This window comes from Vidua chalybeata, chromosome 25 (genome assembly GCF_026979565.1).
Source record: "Vidua chalybeata isolate OUT-0048 chromosome 25, bVidCha1 merged haplotype, whole genome shotgun sequence".
NCBI lineage: Eukaryota > Metazoa > Chordata > Aves > Passeriformes > Viduidae > Vidua > Vidua chalybeata.
Genome location: NC_071554.1, coordinates 3748936 through 3762710, shown reverse-complemented (window position 1 = coordinate 3762710; position 13775 = coordinate 3748936). Strand labels below are relative to the sequence as shown.

Below are 13775 nucleotides of genomic sequence, written 5' to 3'. Positions count from 1 at the left end.
ATTAACCCACAAACACCAGAGGTTTATGTCCAAAAAGGAGATAGAGTTCTGGAACTTTATTCCAATAAAGGGAGAGGCCATGGGGCATTTCCCATGGGGTCTCTCAAGTTGTTAGAGGACGCAGTCTCCTTTCTATCCCAATTTCCTAGCCACATTTCCCTCTCTCTTTCCTCACTGGCTGAGGTACTTGAGAGGTACAAACTTCCCAAGACCCTAATACAGTCCCCCTTCCAATGTATACCCCCACCTTTTCCTTGTGTCAATCAGTGGAATTTCTATGGAATTTATGGTTCTTCCCATTGTTCCATTCATCTCTCAGCATCCACTTCTATTTATCAGCAGATCCACAGTAGATCTGTAAACACAAATCCCTCTCATTCTATTCTTCAGTCAGTGAAATCCCACTGCAGCTTTTACCTCTCAGCACTAGTTTTACCTACCCGTGGTTTGTTTGTAAAGACAAATACCCCATTGCTTTCAGAGGGACCCTGAAGACCGCAGAACCGGGGACTACCTGAATATCTGAATGGGGGAATAGCTGAATATCTGAATCGGGCGCTATCTGAATGGGGGGCTACCTAAATATCTGAATTGGGGGCTATCTGAATGGGGGATTACCTGAATATCTGAACTGGGGGCTACCTGAATGTCTGAATCGGGGACTATCTGAATCACCGGGCAGGCAGAACCACCGAGCGTTCCCGTCCCCGGCACGGGCCCGCTGCCGCTGTCGCTACCCCGCTGTCGCTGTCCCTGCCGCCGGGCCCGGGGCCGCGCCGCCGCCCCCGCCCCTCCCGCCTCGCCACCGCCCCTGGCGGCCGCGGCCGGCATCGCTCCGCCCCGCCCCGCGCAGGCCGCGCCGCCATGGCCGCGCTGCACGCCAAGGCCGGCGGGCCCCCGCAGATCCCGGACACCCGTCGGGAGCTCGCCGAGCTGGTGAAACGCAAACAGGAGCTGGCGGTGAGCGCCGAGGAGGGGCTCGGTGCGGTGCGGGTGGCGGCCGAGCGGCCGGGGGAGCGGCGGGGCCGGAGCGGCGCGGCCGGGCCTGCTCCATGCGCGGCGGTGTTCCCGGCAGGAGACGCTGGCAAACCTGGAGCGGCAGATCTACGCCTTCGAGGGCAGCTACCTGGAGGACACGCAGATGTACGGCAACATCATCCGCGGCTGGGATCGCTATCTCACCAACCAGAAGTGAGTGGCGGAGGCGCTGCCCACCTGCCCCCCCCCCCCCCCCCCCCCCCCCCCCCCCCCGCTCGCCCGGCCCCGCCATCGCGCCTGTCTCTGTTTCAGGAACTCCAACAGCAAAAACGACCGGAGGAACCGCAAGTTCAAGGAGGCCGAGAGGCTCTTCAGCAAGTCCTCGGTCACCTCAGCAGCGGTGAGTGCTGAGATGAGCCCTGACCCCGTAAGCCCTGTGCTCACCCCTCTCCTTATCCCTGTCCCCATTCCTATCTCCATTCCCATCCCTTTCCTTGTCCCCGTTCCTGTTCCTGTTTTATCCCCATCCCATCCCTGTCCCTTGGTGCCTTAGTCCTGCTGTGATCACCTGCAGAATGACTTCCCCCTTTGAAATCCCGTACCTGCCCTGGCTTCCTGCCCTAAGCATCCCCATCCCACCCTGCAGCCTCTTCCAGAGCCCCTTTCCGAGTGTTTGGGGTGGGAGGCTGCCTGTCCCTGGTGTCACTGCTGTCCCTTGGCTTTGTCTCTGCCCCAGAGCCCCGGTGCCACATGGGGCCACAGGCACTTCAGAGGGACATGTCTGTGTGAGCTGGGCTCCATGCTTTGAGTGTTGGGAAGTGAGTCCCTGCTTGACTTGACATCCCGTTTGGTTTCCCAGGCTGTCAGTGCGTTAGCTGGAGTCCAGGACCAGCTCATTGAGAAGCGTAAGTGCCTTTGTCACTTTTCTCTGAAGTTGGGAAGAATTACACTCTCCCCACCGTTCAGCCCTGTCTCAGCCTTCCAGATCTGGGCTGGGGTCTGGCTCCCCTTCCCAATCCCTGCGTCTGCTGCCCTTGGGTTGCCCCTGGCTGTTGACTTCCCAAGTTCTTTCCAGGCTCAGAGGGCTCTGTTGTATGTAAAAGGGATTGAAATTGGTTTGGTGCTCTGTGGAGGAAGAGGCTGGACGAGCTGAAGCACTGTGTCTGTAGATGTGTCAGTCACAGGAGACCTGGGGAGGGACCACTCACCTCCAGGACACTGAAAAAACGTTTTTGTGATCAGCACCAAAGAGGATGTGGTTCCTCAGTGCTGAGGAGCAGCTTCCTCTGTCCTGCAGAGCTTTTTTCCCAGGCTCTGTGATTCACCTGGTGCTGCAGGGCTCAGGTGCCTCTGCTGCTGTTCTGGGGTTGTTTCTCCCACTCAGGGCTGTGCCATGAGCTCACCCTGGTGCTCACCTGGCTTTGTCCTGCTCTAGGGGAGCCGGGCAGTGGCACAGAGAGTGACACTTCTCCAGACTTCCACAACCAGGAGAATGAGCCCAACCAGGAGGATGCTGAAGAGCTGGATGGCTCCGTGCAGGGTGTGAAGCCCCAGAAAGCTGCTTCCTCCACTTCCTCTGGGAGCCACCACAGCAGCCACAAAAAGAGAAAGAACAAAAACAGACACAGGTCAGTGGGACCAGCAGCATGCTCACCACACCTGGAGACTTGCCTGGGGCTGGATTGAATTTATTGGCTGAGGGGAGCCAGTAACACGTTGGAATAACCAACAGGCAGCTGGGGTCATTTGTTTGGGTGGTTTTCCTGGTTTTGGAAGAGGAGGGGAGAGTGCTGAGGAAGTTAAACAAGCAGCACAGGGTGCTCACTCCAGCTGTGGCACAGCTGTGCTTCTGGGCAGCTTCTCCAGCTCTCCCATTTCTCCAGGATAAAGTTTATTCCTTCCAGCAGGTCCTGACCTCCTGAGCTTGCTGCTTGGTTTCTGCAGAGCCCAGTAGGACAGGAATGTTAGTGTTTTCTTTGAAGGAGGGTGGAAATCAAATGGGAATGTTTTTGGGGTTTTGGACACTGCCAGTATCTGCATTTCCACCGCAGCCCCTTCCAGCTCTCACATCCCAACCAAGTCTCAGTGCTGGCATAGAGGAGTTGCTGTGTCACCTTCACCTGAGAGTATTTGTTATTAAACTGACCTGAAATTCACATGAAACAGATTCCTTGAACTCTTTTCTGGTTGGATTTACCTTCCAGCTCTGCCCCTAAGGTGTAATGAGGGCGATGAGCTGGTATCTGTGCCCTCAGCCCAGGCTCTGGCAGTGACAGTGCCTGTGATCAGGCCCTGAGGGAGGAAAACCGTGGAGAGGAGACACTGCAGAGCTGTCTGGAAGGATTGCTGAAACTGGGGCCTGAGGATCTCACAGAAGTAATGGAGCTTTTAAAACTCTCTAGTCTGTGCTGGCTCTGAGCAGACTGGCTCTGAGCTGTTGCCTCTGCCTCTTCTCTTTAAGGGACCTGCCATGCAATTAGAGAAAGGATTTAAAGTGGTAAAAGTTTAAAAGGGGGGCTGGGGACAGTTGGGGTGGGGATATGAGGTAGGTACAATGCTTGAAAAATGCTTAACTCCTTTTTTGCCTTCATTAAGTGTTGAGTCATTAGTGTTTCTTTAATTCTTGGGTCAGAATTTCCTTCCTACAGCAGCCTGAATTGGCCAAATATCCAAAAGGACTGGATGTCCCTTTGGTTCCCCATGAGCTGGGAATCCAAAGAAGTTCAAATCTCTTTTTTTGCCTGTAGATATTTGGAAGAAGTTCAGGAATAACACAAGAAACTACATCCGTGAACAAGTCCAGAGAAACAACCTGTAAAACTGAAGTACAGCTTAAGAAAACTGCCGTTTCAAACAAATTATAAAATATTCTCTCTGGACAAACCATGGCCAACAACATGGTGGGGTGCAGGGCAGGTGCTGGAACTGACGTAAATCTCTTTGCTCTGGTCCATGACCTGGACTTTAGGGACAGGAGCTGGGGGGAAGCTGCCTCTCAACAGGTTGTGTGGCTCTGGGTTCCTTCACATCCCCTCTCTGCAGCTTTGGCTGCTGCTGCCAGACCAGGCTGCTGGACAGAGGAGCTCTGCCCTGCTCACCTGTGGCAGCTTCTATGTTCCCAGGCTCTGTCAGACACTCAGCGAGGCAGGAACTGACTGTTTGTAATGCTTAGCAGGGCCAGATAGATAATTAAAAATCATAAAAAGATAATTAAATTTGTCTGTAATAAAAGCTCTGTTAAAATTGTGATTGCTGTTACTGACTATCCCCTAAATTTTGGCAGACAAGACCAAACAATTCTCGAGTATGTTTAGGCTAAAAACACCCCAGCAACAACCCAGTCCTTGATCGTGCAGCGAGGGCTTTCCACAACCCCACAGGTGCTCCAGCCAGACCTGTGGGTCTGTTCCCTGAGGGGTCTGGCATGAAAAAGAGAAAAATAAAAAGAAATGTTGGCTTTTCTCTTGATTCAGAAGCTCTTCCTCTTGCCAGCACGACTCTGGGTTTCGCTCCCCCGTTCTGGAGAACTGGGGGGTGCTGGGAAAGGGCCCTGCAGGAGCACGGCCTCGCTGGGTTCCCCTGTGGGGACCTTTGGCTTCAGGTGCACACAGAGCCTCAGGTGTGGCTCCAGAGGCTGTGCTGTCCCTCTGCTCCCTGCCACACCACAGCAAGGCCAGGGTGGATATTTTCTGTGTGCTCAGCTGTTCTCACAGCTAACAAGTGTTTGAGTGAACCCAGTGCTGTTTGCTCTTGGCAGTGCAGTCCTGGAATGGGATTCCATGCTCAATCCTTCCCCACCGGTGCCAGCTGTGGGCACAGCTGAGTCTGGAGGTGGTGCTGTGGCACTTGTCTGAGGGGGTGGGACAGTCACCGAACTGCTCAGCTCTGGCCAAACGTCCCTGGGCCACCACTGCTGGGGACAGCAGTGCTGGGGGTGTGGGGGGAACAGCCCAGTGCAGGGTTGGGCACCAAGTTCTGTGTGACCTTTGCCTGAACCAGCTTTGCCTTGCCCTGGCAGCTCAGCCCCCTCCCCAGCTTCTTGACCCCTCACTTTGGTTTTCCAAGCCCTCGGGTTCCTGTCCTGCCCCTGAGCTCTGCCCTCTGCGGGTCTGGCAGCTGCCCCTCCTTCAGCTCCTAAAATCCCCTGCGCTAACCAAACCCACCTCTTGTTCACAGAAATCAAGTGGGGAGGGGGAATCTGGATTGCCAACCCAGAGTGCTTTTTGTGTCCAGTCCTGGTTAAGATATCTGAAGAACTTGATGGTGTTTGAACACTGGCTTTATTATTTATTTCATTTTATTTTTTAGCAATCTCGCTAGGGTGGCTAATCAATTAATTGATTTAATTCATTAGTATATTAATTTCTATTGCTTTCTTCCCTTTCAAATGCTGCCCCTCAGCCCGTCTGGCATGTTTGATTATGACTTTGAGTAAGTTTGACTTGAATTAGTACTTGTGCTGTGTTATTAGTGTGTAGACACCGATGTGCCTTTTGAGACCTTGCTAACCCCTAGTTTATCTGTTTAATTGTAGGTATGTATATTAGGTTAGGCTGGGAAGTTTTTTTAAAAAACAGAAAAGCGTGATGGAGGTAACATTTTATTTAATAACTTCAGCAAATTATAAATTAACTTCACTCTTCTTTACCTTTCTGTTTCATATTTAAATAGATAAAACTTTTTAACTTTAAAACTTAGTTCAAAAACTGATTCTTTTGGCTTTGCTGCTTAAGGAGATAAGTATAGACTTGGATATTTCCTTTTGGAAAAATGTACTAAACTCAGTAATTTTGGCTCATATAATCCCTGTCATCCTAACTCCTCTATCCAAGTAAACAACTCTCACGCTATGTCTGGCTAATTACCTGTGGCATAGTTATACTTCTGGCAGATTAAATTAACATAAAGCATGCCTAGTTCCCCTTATTCACCCGCCTAAGTGCCCTGTGATTGACTGTGCCCCTTGATTAACTCTGTCTGGGAGTGGATGGAATCTGCTTTTTGGCAAATAATAACTCGACTCTCCTCTGCTGCTCTCATGCCCAGTAACCCTGGGAACAGCGCCCTGGCTCAGCCAGTTGGGAATGGATGGATTAACCATAGTCTCTGTCGTAGCTGTGCCCTGTGCAGTAACTCTGGTGTTGGGTCAAGTATTGACATGGACATTTCTCTTGTCTTTCCAACCACAGGATTGATCTCAAGTTAAACAAAAAGCCAAGAGCCGTAAGTATCCGTGCTCTGTCTGTGTTTTCATTGCTCACTGGAAGGGCTGGCTGACTTACAGGCTTTAAAAACCCTCCTGCTGCTGCTGTCATTTGAATTCTTACTGTCGTGGTTGAGGAGTCACAGCGTGAGATCAGCATTGTCCCCTGGCTGTGACAGCAGCTGAGCCCAGGTGGGCTGTTCTGAGCCCAGGTCACAGATAACACCTGTGTGCTTCTCGTGGAAAAAGCTGCTTTGCATCCTGTTACCTTGTCATGATCTGGAGCATCAAAAGCATCTGGTTTGAGTTGATACTCAAGGTTGGAAGGGTCCTGCTTTTCAATGTTTAGCTACAAGAAAAAGATCTGTTTTGGCTGCATCTAGTGGTGTGTGAGATGAGAGAGGACTGAGAACCCTCAGCTCCAAGAGCAGAATCACAGGTGGGAAGGTTTTAATGTGCATGTGCTGTCCTTTCTCTGCAGGACTACTAGAGCCATCAGTGCTGATGCTCCTGGGATTTAGGTCTGTGACTCCCCACTGAGAAGCCCTGAAGCAGGATGGCAGCTGCAGCAGGAGTGACTCACTCTAAGGGACTTGGATGGGGGGAGGAAATCCTGGACCATGTACTTTGCATCATTTTTAAACCACCTGAGTTGCAGGAAGACAAAGGTGGTATAGTAGTTGTAGTAGTTCTGAATTCCTGACTGTTCTGTGCTTCTGCCTTGGTCGGGAACTTGCTGAAAAGGCTGATACTGGACTCGGGACTACCCACTGGAACTGGGGTAGGATTCAGTGTGTCCCATCCATGTTGTGAGACTTAAATTACTTTTGTTGTTGATATTTAGCTTTACAGGTTTGGGCTTTTTTGGTTTTGTTTTATTTTGTTGGTTTTGTTGTGCCTTTTTTAAAGCTGAAGTGTATAGTTACAAGTTGACTTTGGGTTTCTTTGTTTAGTCCGTGTAGTGGAAGGTTCTTCATTTTGTGGAGCAGCTCTTGATTCTTACTCAAGCAGAGAAGAAGGCAGTTTAACCCTTTTCTCTTAGTTTAATTTTAAACACCATCTCCTGATAGTCCTCAGTGTTTTAGGTGCAGGAAGGGCCAGAGCTCAGAGCCAACTTTTCCCTGTCGCTGACTTTGGGTGGGTTCTCTTTTGAATACAAACCTCTGTCATTTGTACATAAACAATAAAAGTTCCATGTTTGTCTCTTCTCACGGTTTATTCAGTCCAGACTTTTACTCCTGGTGCTTTTTAGTGTCCACCTGCTTTATGGGGACTTGCTGGGGTTCTTCCCCTTTGGCACTGGAGCTGTTCCTTGTCCCGTGGCCCATGGGAGGTTCTCTTGGTGCTTTTCTCTCCTCGGGGTAGCTGTTCCTAAGTGCTGCAGGGAGTGCCAGGCTCTGTTCTCCAGCTGTGTCTGGCTGATCCTGCTGCAAGGCAGGACTGGAATGTCCACGATTCTGCTGGCATATTGCTTGCAGATCAGGGATGGATGAGCCAGCTGGATTGTCCCTGAAGCGGGACAGGAATCACGGCTGGGTGCTTCTCACAGCAGCCACGTCAGAATCTTGGTGCTGCGGTTGAACTGAGCTGTGGGGAATTGCTTTCTTTGTCAGTGCTGGGATGTGTTTGTGTAACCCCTGCTGCTGGAGGGAGAGGTGGGACAGGGGCCATGGGACAGGGCTGTCACTGAGTCCTCGGAGTGTGCACGGCCCGTGGCACAGCCGAGGGTTCACGTGTTCTGCTGCACCTCTGCTCCCCTGGGGTTTGGGATCTTCCTCAGCTCTCTCTGGGCACTGGGAGCACGAGGAAGCAGAATTCTGTTCTGTGCTGTGGCTGATCTGGGGATCAAGGCAGCTCCATGTTTGTTGCTGGAGGGAGCTGGCTTATCCTGCAGGGAGCTGGGTCTCTGCTCAGGGACTGGTGGCTGCTTCTCCACGGGGGGGTCGGGATAGAGCAGCTTAAAAGCCAAGCTGCAAAGCCGGCCTACTTCTGTGTTTTAACTTAGAGTTTAAGTACAGGGGGGTGGAAGATTTAGGGAACAGCATAAACTACAAAGCCTTGCTCCTCCATAGCTGGAAAAAAGAATTCTCAGCTGATGGTTTTGATTCCCTGGCCTTGGTATGAAAACAGTTCTGCTGCTGCTGCTGCTCCAAGCAGGGATGGCTGGAGCACCTGGATTTCAGAGGCTGAAGTCTCTGCTGCACCTCTGACTTCGAGGAAAGCTGACAGACTTTTTTGGGTGGAACATTTTGGAGAAGCAGCAAAGGGCTAGTGTAGCTCGGAGCCTGCGTGCAGGCAGGTTGTGTGGCAGGGTCAGCTCTGCATTCCCTGTCACACTTTGGGGTGCTGCAGGGACAATGGGGAAGTGCAGCCATTCCTGCCTCTGGCTGTGTTTGTCACCGAAGGAGGGGACAGCCTGTTCTGCAGCCTGAGGGGGGCACATTGATGGGGCAGAAAGAGAAATAGCACACACTTGATTCAGTCACAGGATCAGCTGTTCCCCGCTGGGTCCTGACTCCAGCAGTTGTGCCTAAAACTTCCATTTGACTTCTGAACATTTCTGATTTACTTACTAAAGAACCTGAGTGACTAAAGACCCCCAGGATGGCCAGTGCCTGGCCACAGGAGTCAGAGGGAGCTGCACAGCCTTTACCTAAATGCAATTAAAGCTAAAAATAGTGGTTAGAAATATTTCCCGAGTCCTTTGCTTGTGAAAGATGAATCCTGAGCAAAGGAAAGCATAAAGAGCAGCCGCTGTCCTTATGGACCCCAAAGGCGGAACGTTAGGGAAACGCTAATCCCTGCACAGCTTGTCACCAAGAGGATTAGGCAGGAGTTCATCTGGTTGCCGAAGGGCAGGAGGGGCCGCGCCCGGTGCACGGCTGGGTAAGGGGGTGGCGGGGAGGGGGCGGCGGGAGTCCCGCGGGTCCTGTCCCCTCTCGCTGTGTTGGCTCACGGCGAGCCGGGACAGACCCTGACCCTCGGCATGGCAGCTCCGGAGGGCGGGGCGAGGGCAGCCCCGGCGCGCTCAGCTGCGTGTCCCGCTCCGCAGGTGCCATGGGCCGGCAGCGCGCTCCGGCCGAGACCTGGTGGCGGCGGCTGCTGCGCGCCGGGTGCCGCCGGCTCCTGTCGCTCTGCGGGATGGCGCTGCGGGGGCTGCGGGGGCTCTGGAGCCTGGCGTGGGTCGGTACCGCACAGCCCTTCCCCAGGCACCTCCCCGCACCTCTGCCGGCTCCAAACGCGGGGCGCTGCTGGGTGCAATCGCTGCACTGCTGCTGCTGCTGCGGGGGGCTGGAGGCAGGGTGCAATCCCTGCACCGCTGCTGCTGCGAGCTGGCAGTTATTGCAGCTGGAGGCAGGGGGGCGCCTCACCGCAACACCCGCTGCGGGAGCGGGACTCCCGTCCCCGGGTGCTGCTTGGCTCCAGGCGCTGTGTGCTTGTGCCCACCGAGAGCCCTGGGGACGCGGGGACTCCACTCCAGGCTCTGCACTGCACAGGGCGGGTGTGAGTCCTCTTCTCCCCCAGGTGCTGCTGATGTGCTACAAGAGCTGCTGGGATGGAGCCTTCCAGGTCGCCGAGGAGGTAACTCCCCCGCTGGGAGAGACCGAGCACCGGGCAAACGCCGGGACAGCTGACAGTGACACGGCCTGCTGGGGTGGCACCAGGGGGGCTCCCCACACAGGGCTAGTGCCAGGGGCCATTGGGCTCAGCTGCCCATGGACCTGCGAGCCCCCACTGTCCACGTTGGCTTCCAGCTCGGCACAGCCCTGCAGCTTAGACTAGAGGGGAGAGAGGAGGAGGAGAATGTGGACTCAGATTCTGCATGGGAGCCTGGACAGACAGGTGGGTCCCTGGCGCGGGGGTGTCTCTGGGGCTGGCCGGTGCCATGGGGGTTGGCAGGAGCTGAGCTGTGGTGCCAGGGCAGTGGCAGCAGCACGGCGAGGCCATGCTGGGGAGGCTGGAGGCTCTGGAGGCCGATGTCCACTTCCTCTGCACCGAGCTGGGGGCTGAGAAGCTCCTGTGGAGCAGCCGGTTCCTGGAGCTGCTGCGGGAACAGCAAAGCCTGCACCAACGGGTGAGTGCCCGGGGGGTGCCAGCCCCCAGAGCCCCCTCTGACACCCCAGACCCTCACACCCTGTCCCAGCTGCAGGAGCTGCTGTGGCGGTGGAACAGCGGTGACAGCCCTGAGCTGCTAGGGGAAGCAGAGAACCAAAGTGCTAGTGGGAGTGAAGGAGAGAGCCCAGAAGGTAGGGGCTGGGAATTGTAGGGGGGCACAGGGAGCCAGAGGCTGGGGAGGGGGGCCCTGCCTCCAGAGCTGGGGACAGGGCAATGTACTGACCTCTGCTAATGGGCAGTGTGGGTAATCCACCAGCTCCCACCTGGACACTGGGTGGCATTGGGCAGCCTGGGGAGGTAGGTGCTGGGAAAGGCTCCCAGAGTTCTGTTCCCATCAGGAGCCTGGCTGGGTGCTCCCACTGGTGTTGTCCCCTCTCTCTCCTTTGCCCTTTTCCAGGACGCCAGTGGATGGAGGCACCTCAGCAACCACGTGGCTCCATCCAGCCTGACAGGCAGAAAATGTAAGTGAAGGTGTGAGCAGGGCCTCAGCAAACCAGGCAGGATCCACACATTCCTCCCTGCCCAGGCCCTGCAGGACACAGGCCAGGCTGGCACAGTCCCAGCTGTATCCTGCATGTGCCTCCATCCCTTGGTGCTGGCTGGGCCCAGCCCCATCCAGCAGAGCTGCAGCCATTCCCCAGGAGCAGGACGCAGCTGGAGGCAGGTCAGGACAAGCCACTGGCCCTGGATCTGCCCCAGGACACATCACAGCTCTCCCTGCCCAGGACTGCCCCTGGGCTGACTGTGTGTGGTGAAGCCCACCGAGGAGCATCCTCCTGCTCTGCTACTTGTTGGGAGTTCCAGGAACAAGGGTCTGGTCAGCCCCAGCTTCAGTCACCGTGCACTGGGTGAGGGATTGCAAAACTCACCCACTGACTTCCTGATCGGCCAGATCCATCCTCCGCAGCTGTTCCTGCACGTGTCGCAACCCTGGGCTGGCTCCTTGAGACAGCGGTCAAGGGCAACCGGCTCCCTGGGCACGGCTGAGGGCCCCTCCAACCAGGCCTGGGAGCCTGCAGGGCTGAGGGGCTGCCCAGTGCCCTGGCCTGGCCCAGCACGGGGGGCTGCACCCTGCCCTGCTCCCACTGTTCAATACAGGCAGCCTCTCCACCGCTTGTGTCTGCCTGGTCTTTCCCCAGCAGAACTGGGACAGCTGCACCAGTGCCCTGCAGGCTCTTTGGGGAGGGGGACAGGATGAGCTCTGGCTGAAGCAGAGCAGGGACCAGCAGGGACCCGCAGCAGGGGCTGGGGCCAGGCTCCAGCAGCAGCAGGAGTGGAAGGGATCTGTCCTCCCAACGTGCCCGTGCAGCTCCCACATGCAGGGAACTGATGCAACGCCAATAGCAGTGGCCTGACTCACCCTGCACCCACCCGGCCCTGGGACAGCCCCGTGCTGCTCAGAAATACCAAAGGAAACCAGGTCCTGCAGATGAGCTGGCAGTGCCATGGGGGCCCCAGGCTGCCCTCCCCCCCCCCCCGCAGGAATCACAGCACCCTCCATGCTGGGACCATGGGAGCAGCAGACGGTGATGTGACAAGGTCCTGCTCCTGCTGCAGCCACATTCATCTCTCTGTGGCAATCCTTGGGCTGGAAATCCCCTGACAGCCCACGGGGGCCAGGGTGCAGGAGGAGGAGGAGGGTGACATCCAGCAGCATTAGCTACAGCCACCAGCTCTGAAGCAGCCCCTCCCCACAGCAAGGCAAGAGCCACCACGCAGGCCACAGAAACCTTTCCCCAGCCACCACACCAGCCAAAGCCTCCTGACCTATTGCTTAACCTGAAGCTGCATTTACTCCAACACACTTGTGCAACACTGCTCCCCAGTCCTGGCCAGGGCCCTCAGTGGCTTTGGCAGGAAGGCTGAGCAGGCTGCTGCTGTCCCAGCCAAGGCTTTGGCTTCCAGGGGCAGCCCCTGGCCTTGGGGGGCACCGGGGTATTCAGGGCCTTTAGGAAAGCATGTGAGAGCTGAAAAGCATGTGGCTGGAGGGCAAGTGCTGACAGCATCTGCACTGGTAGCACCACCCCAGCCCAGCCCAGCCTCCCCCCACTGCCCTCGGGCAGCACCCAGCTCCTCCTCAGCACCTTTCCCTCCTCTTGCATGCAACACTGACTGTAGTTACTGCTTCCTGTAGTCCAGTCTCACAGGGAGGCTATGCTGCAGCAGCAGTTTGGGGTACAGGGTGCAGAGCTGCTGCCATGCTCGGTACATCCACTCCTCTCTACGGGGAGAGCAGCAGCCTTAGCTCTGGGTGGATGCTGAATCTGCTCCCATCACTGCACCCCCATGATGCCTCTGAAAATGCTTTAAAATGTTGGGACTGAGCTAGCCACATCCTGGAAACCCCCAATGGGAGGAACCAGCTGAGTTCAAATGGAAGTTCAGGGAGCAAGGGCAGCACAGGGCAGTGGAGAGATGAGCAAGTCCTTGAGAGCAGACTGGCCTCCTTGGAGCAAGCAGCCTCTCCTGAAGCTCAGCACGAGGCTTCAGTGGCACACAGCTGACAGGATGAGGGCTGGGAAGCCCCTGAGCACAGGAAACCTTCAACAGGCCCATGTGTGACCTCCTTCCCTCCAACAGCTCTGAGAGCTGACACAGATCTGACCCAGTTTGGCTCACCCAGAACACAAAGCAAACACCCAGCAGTCATAGCAGGCTCTACCACCAAGCCCCAGGAAGTGCTAAGCCAGAGGATGCACCCCAAAACCCCCACCTTAACAGCCCCAGCAGGATTGCCAAGGTGTCCAGGCAGGCAGCCCCACCATTCCTGCCACTGAGGAGCGTGTAGGGGGAAAAATGTGCAGCAGCAACAGTTCCAGCCAGCATTCCCATTTCCCAAATCTCTGTCACCACAGTGAGCTTGGGAAATGGGGACACAGAACTTTGTGTGAATGAAGGAGAAAGCTCAGAGCACAGCAGTGGGATTGTGGCTGGGCTTGCTGGCTGTCCCAGCAGCACACACAGCAGTTTGGGGGAGTAACTTCAACCAGATCTGTGCTCAGGCCTGACCCTCCCAAACTACTCCATGTGCCCTAGAACTGGCACTGCAATAGAAACATCACAACCCAAGTCAGTCAGCTCCAGCTCTTCCTCTCCTGGCCGTGATAATGAACCTCTGCACTGATTCCTTTAATTATCTCTCAGTGCAGCTTTGAGACGCAAAAACAAACATTTACCCCTTTATATATCCCGTAAAACTAGAATCACCCATTGTCTTTTACAGGAACATCAGCCTTGAAATCCTGCAGCATTTTTCAACTACAGATCCCATTAAGGACAGCAGCAAACTCCTCACCCGGTTAAAGGTGTGCTCAGATCCCTGACACACCTCTCCATCCCCCCCACCGCACTCACACGGAGCCACATTAGCTCTGTCACTGCAGTGACAGCCTCAGAGGGTTCCTCTCCCACAGTCAATAAAGACTTCAGACTGAGAGTTGCAGGTTTGTTTTGAAATGCAGCTGGTCTCTGGGAGCAC

General features: G+C 55.2%; 2 protein-coding genes across 9 annotated transcripts; both read left to right on the top strand.

The window, feature by feature from the left end:
- The first annotated feature begins 864 nt into the window (after nt 1-864).
- MEAF6 (MYST/Esa1 associated factor 6) lies at nt 865-7389 on the top strand. Of its 6 annotated transcripts, XR_008434844.1 has the most exons (9): nt 865-960; nt 1076-1191; nt 1291-1378; nt 1838-1883; nt 2414-2606; nt 5380-5409; nt 5513-5570; nt 6168-6201; nt 6663-7389. XR_008434844.1 is itself a non-coding variant. In XM_053964637.1 (8 exons), the coding sequence occupies exons 1-8, from the start codon at nt 865-867 to the stop codon at nt 6669-6671; spliced, it is 612 nt and encodes a 203-aa protein (XP_053820612.1). In that variant the 3' UTR covers nt 6672-7389. The 6 variants fall into 6 exon arrangements, 4 of the variants coding, with proteins under 4 accessions (XP_053820612.1, XP_053820614.1, XP_053820615.1 ...); XR_008434845.1 differs by lacking the exon at nt 5380-5409; XM_053964637.1 differs by lacking the exon at nt 5513-5570.
- A 1847-nt stretch (nt 7390-9236) lies between these two features.
- Nucleotides 9237-11402, top strand: LOC128799977 (uncharacterized). 3 transcript variants are annotated; one of them, XM_053964874.1, is made up of 7 exons: nt 9237-9364; nt 9707-9763; nt 9937-10024; nt 10102-10256; nt 10332-10428; nt 10695-10758; nt 10907-11402. In XM_053964874.1, exons 1-7 carry the CDS (start codon nt 9239-9241, stop codon nt 11037-11039), a joined length of 720 nt encoding a protein of 239 aa, XP_053820849.1. In that variant the 5' UTR covers nt 9237-9238; the 3' UTR covers nt 11040-11402. The 3 variants fall into 3 exon arrangements, with proteins under 3 accessions (XP_053820849.1, XP_053820848.1, XP_053820847.1); XM_053964873.1 differs by having other exon boundaries at nt 10326-10428; XM_053964872.1 differs by having other exon boundaries at nt 10102-10428.
- Nucleotides 11403-13775: the final 2373 nt, after the last annotated feature.

Coding starts and splice junctions, on each gene's coding strand:
- LOC128799977 (XM_053964872.1), top strand. CDS start 9,239: ATGGGCCGGCAGCGCGCTCCGGCCGAGACCTGGTGGCGGCGGCTGCTG. Junction 9,764..9,936: donor CCTTCCAGGTCGCCGAGGAG/GTAACTCCCCCG, acceptor GTTGGCTTCCAG/CTCGGCACAGCCCTGCAGCT. Junction 10,759..10,906: donor CAGCCTGACAGGCAGAAAAT/GTAAGTGAAGGT, acceptor GGCTGGGCCCAG/CCCCATCCAGCAGAGCTGCA.
- MEAF6 (XM_053964637.1), top strand. CDS start 865: ATGGCCGCGCTGCACGCCAAGGCCGGCGGGCCCCCGCAGATCCCGGAC. Junction 961..1,075: donor AACGCAAACAGGAGCTGGCG/GTGAGCGCCGAG, acceptor TGTTCCCGGCAG/GAGACGCTGGCAAACCTGGA. Junction 1,379..1,837: donor CCTCGGTCACCTCAGCAGCG/GTGAGTGCTGAG, acceptor TTGGTTTCCCAG/GCTGTCAGTGCGTTAGCTGG.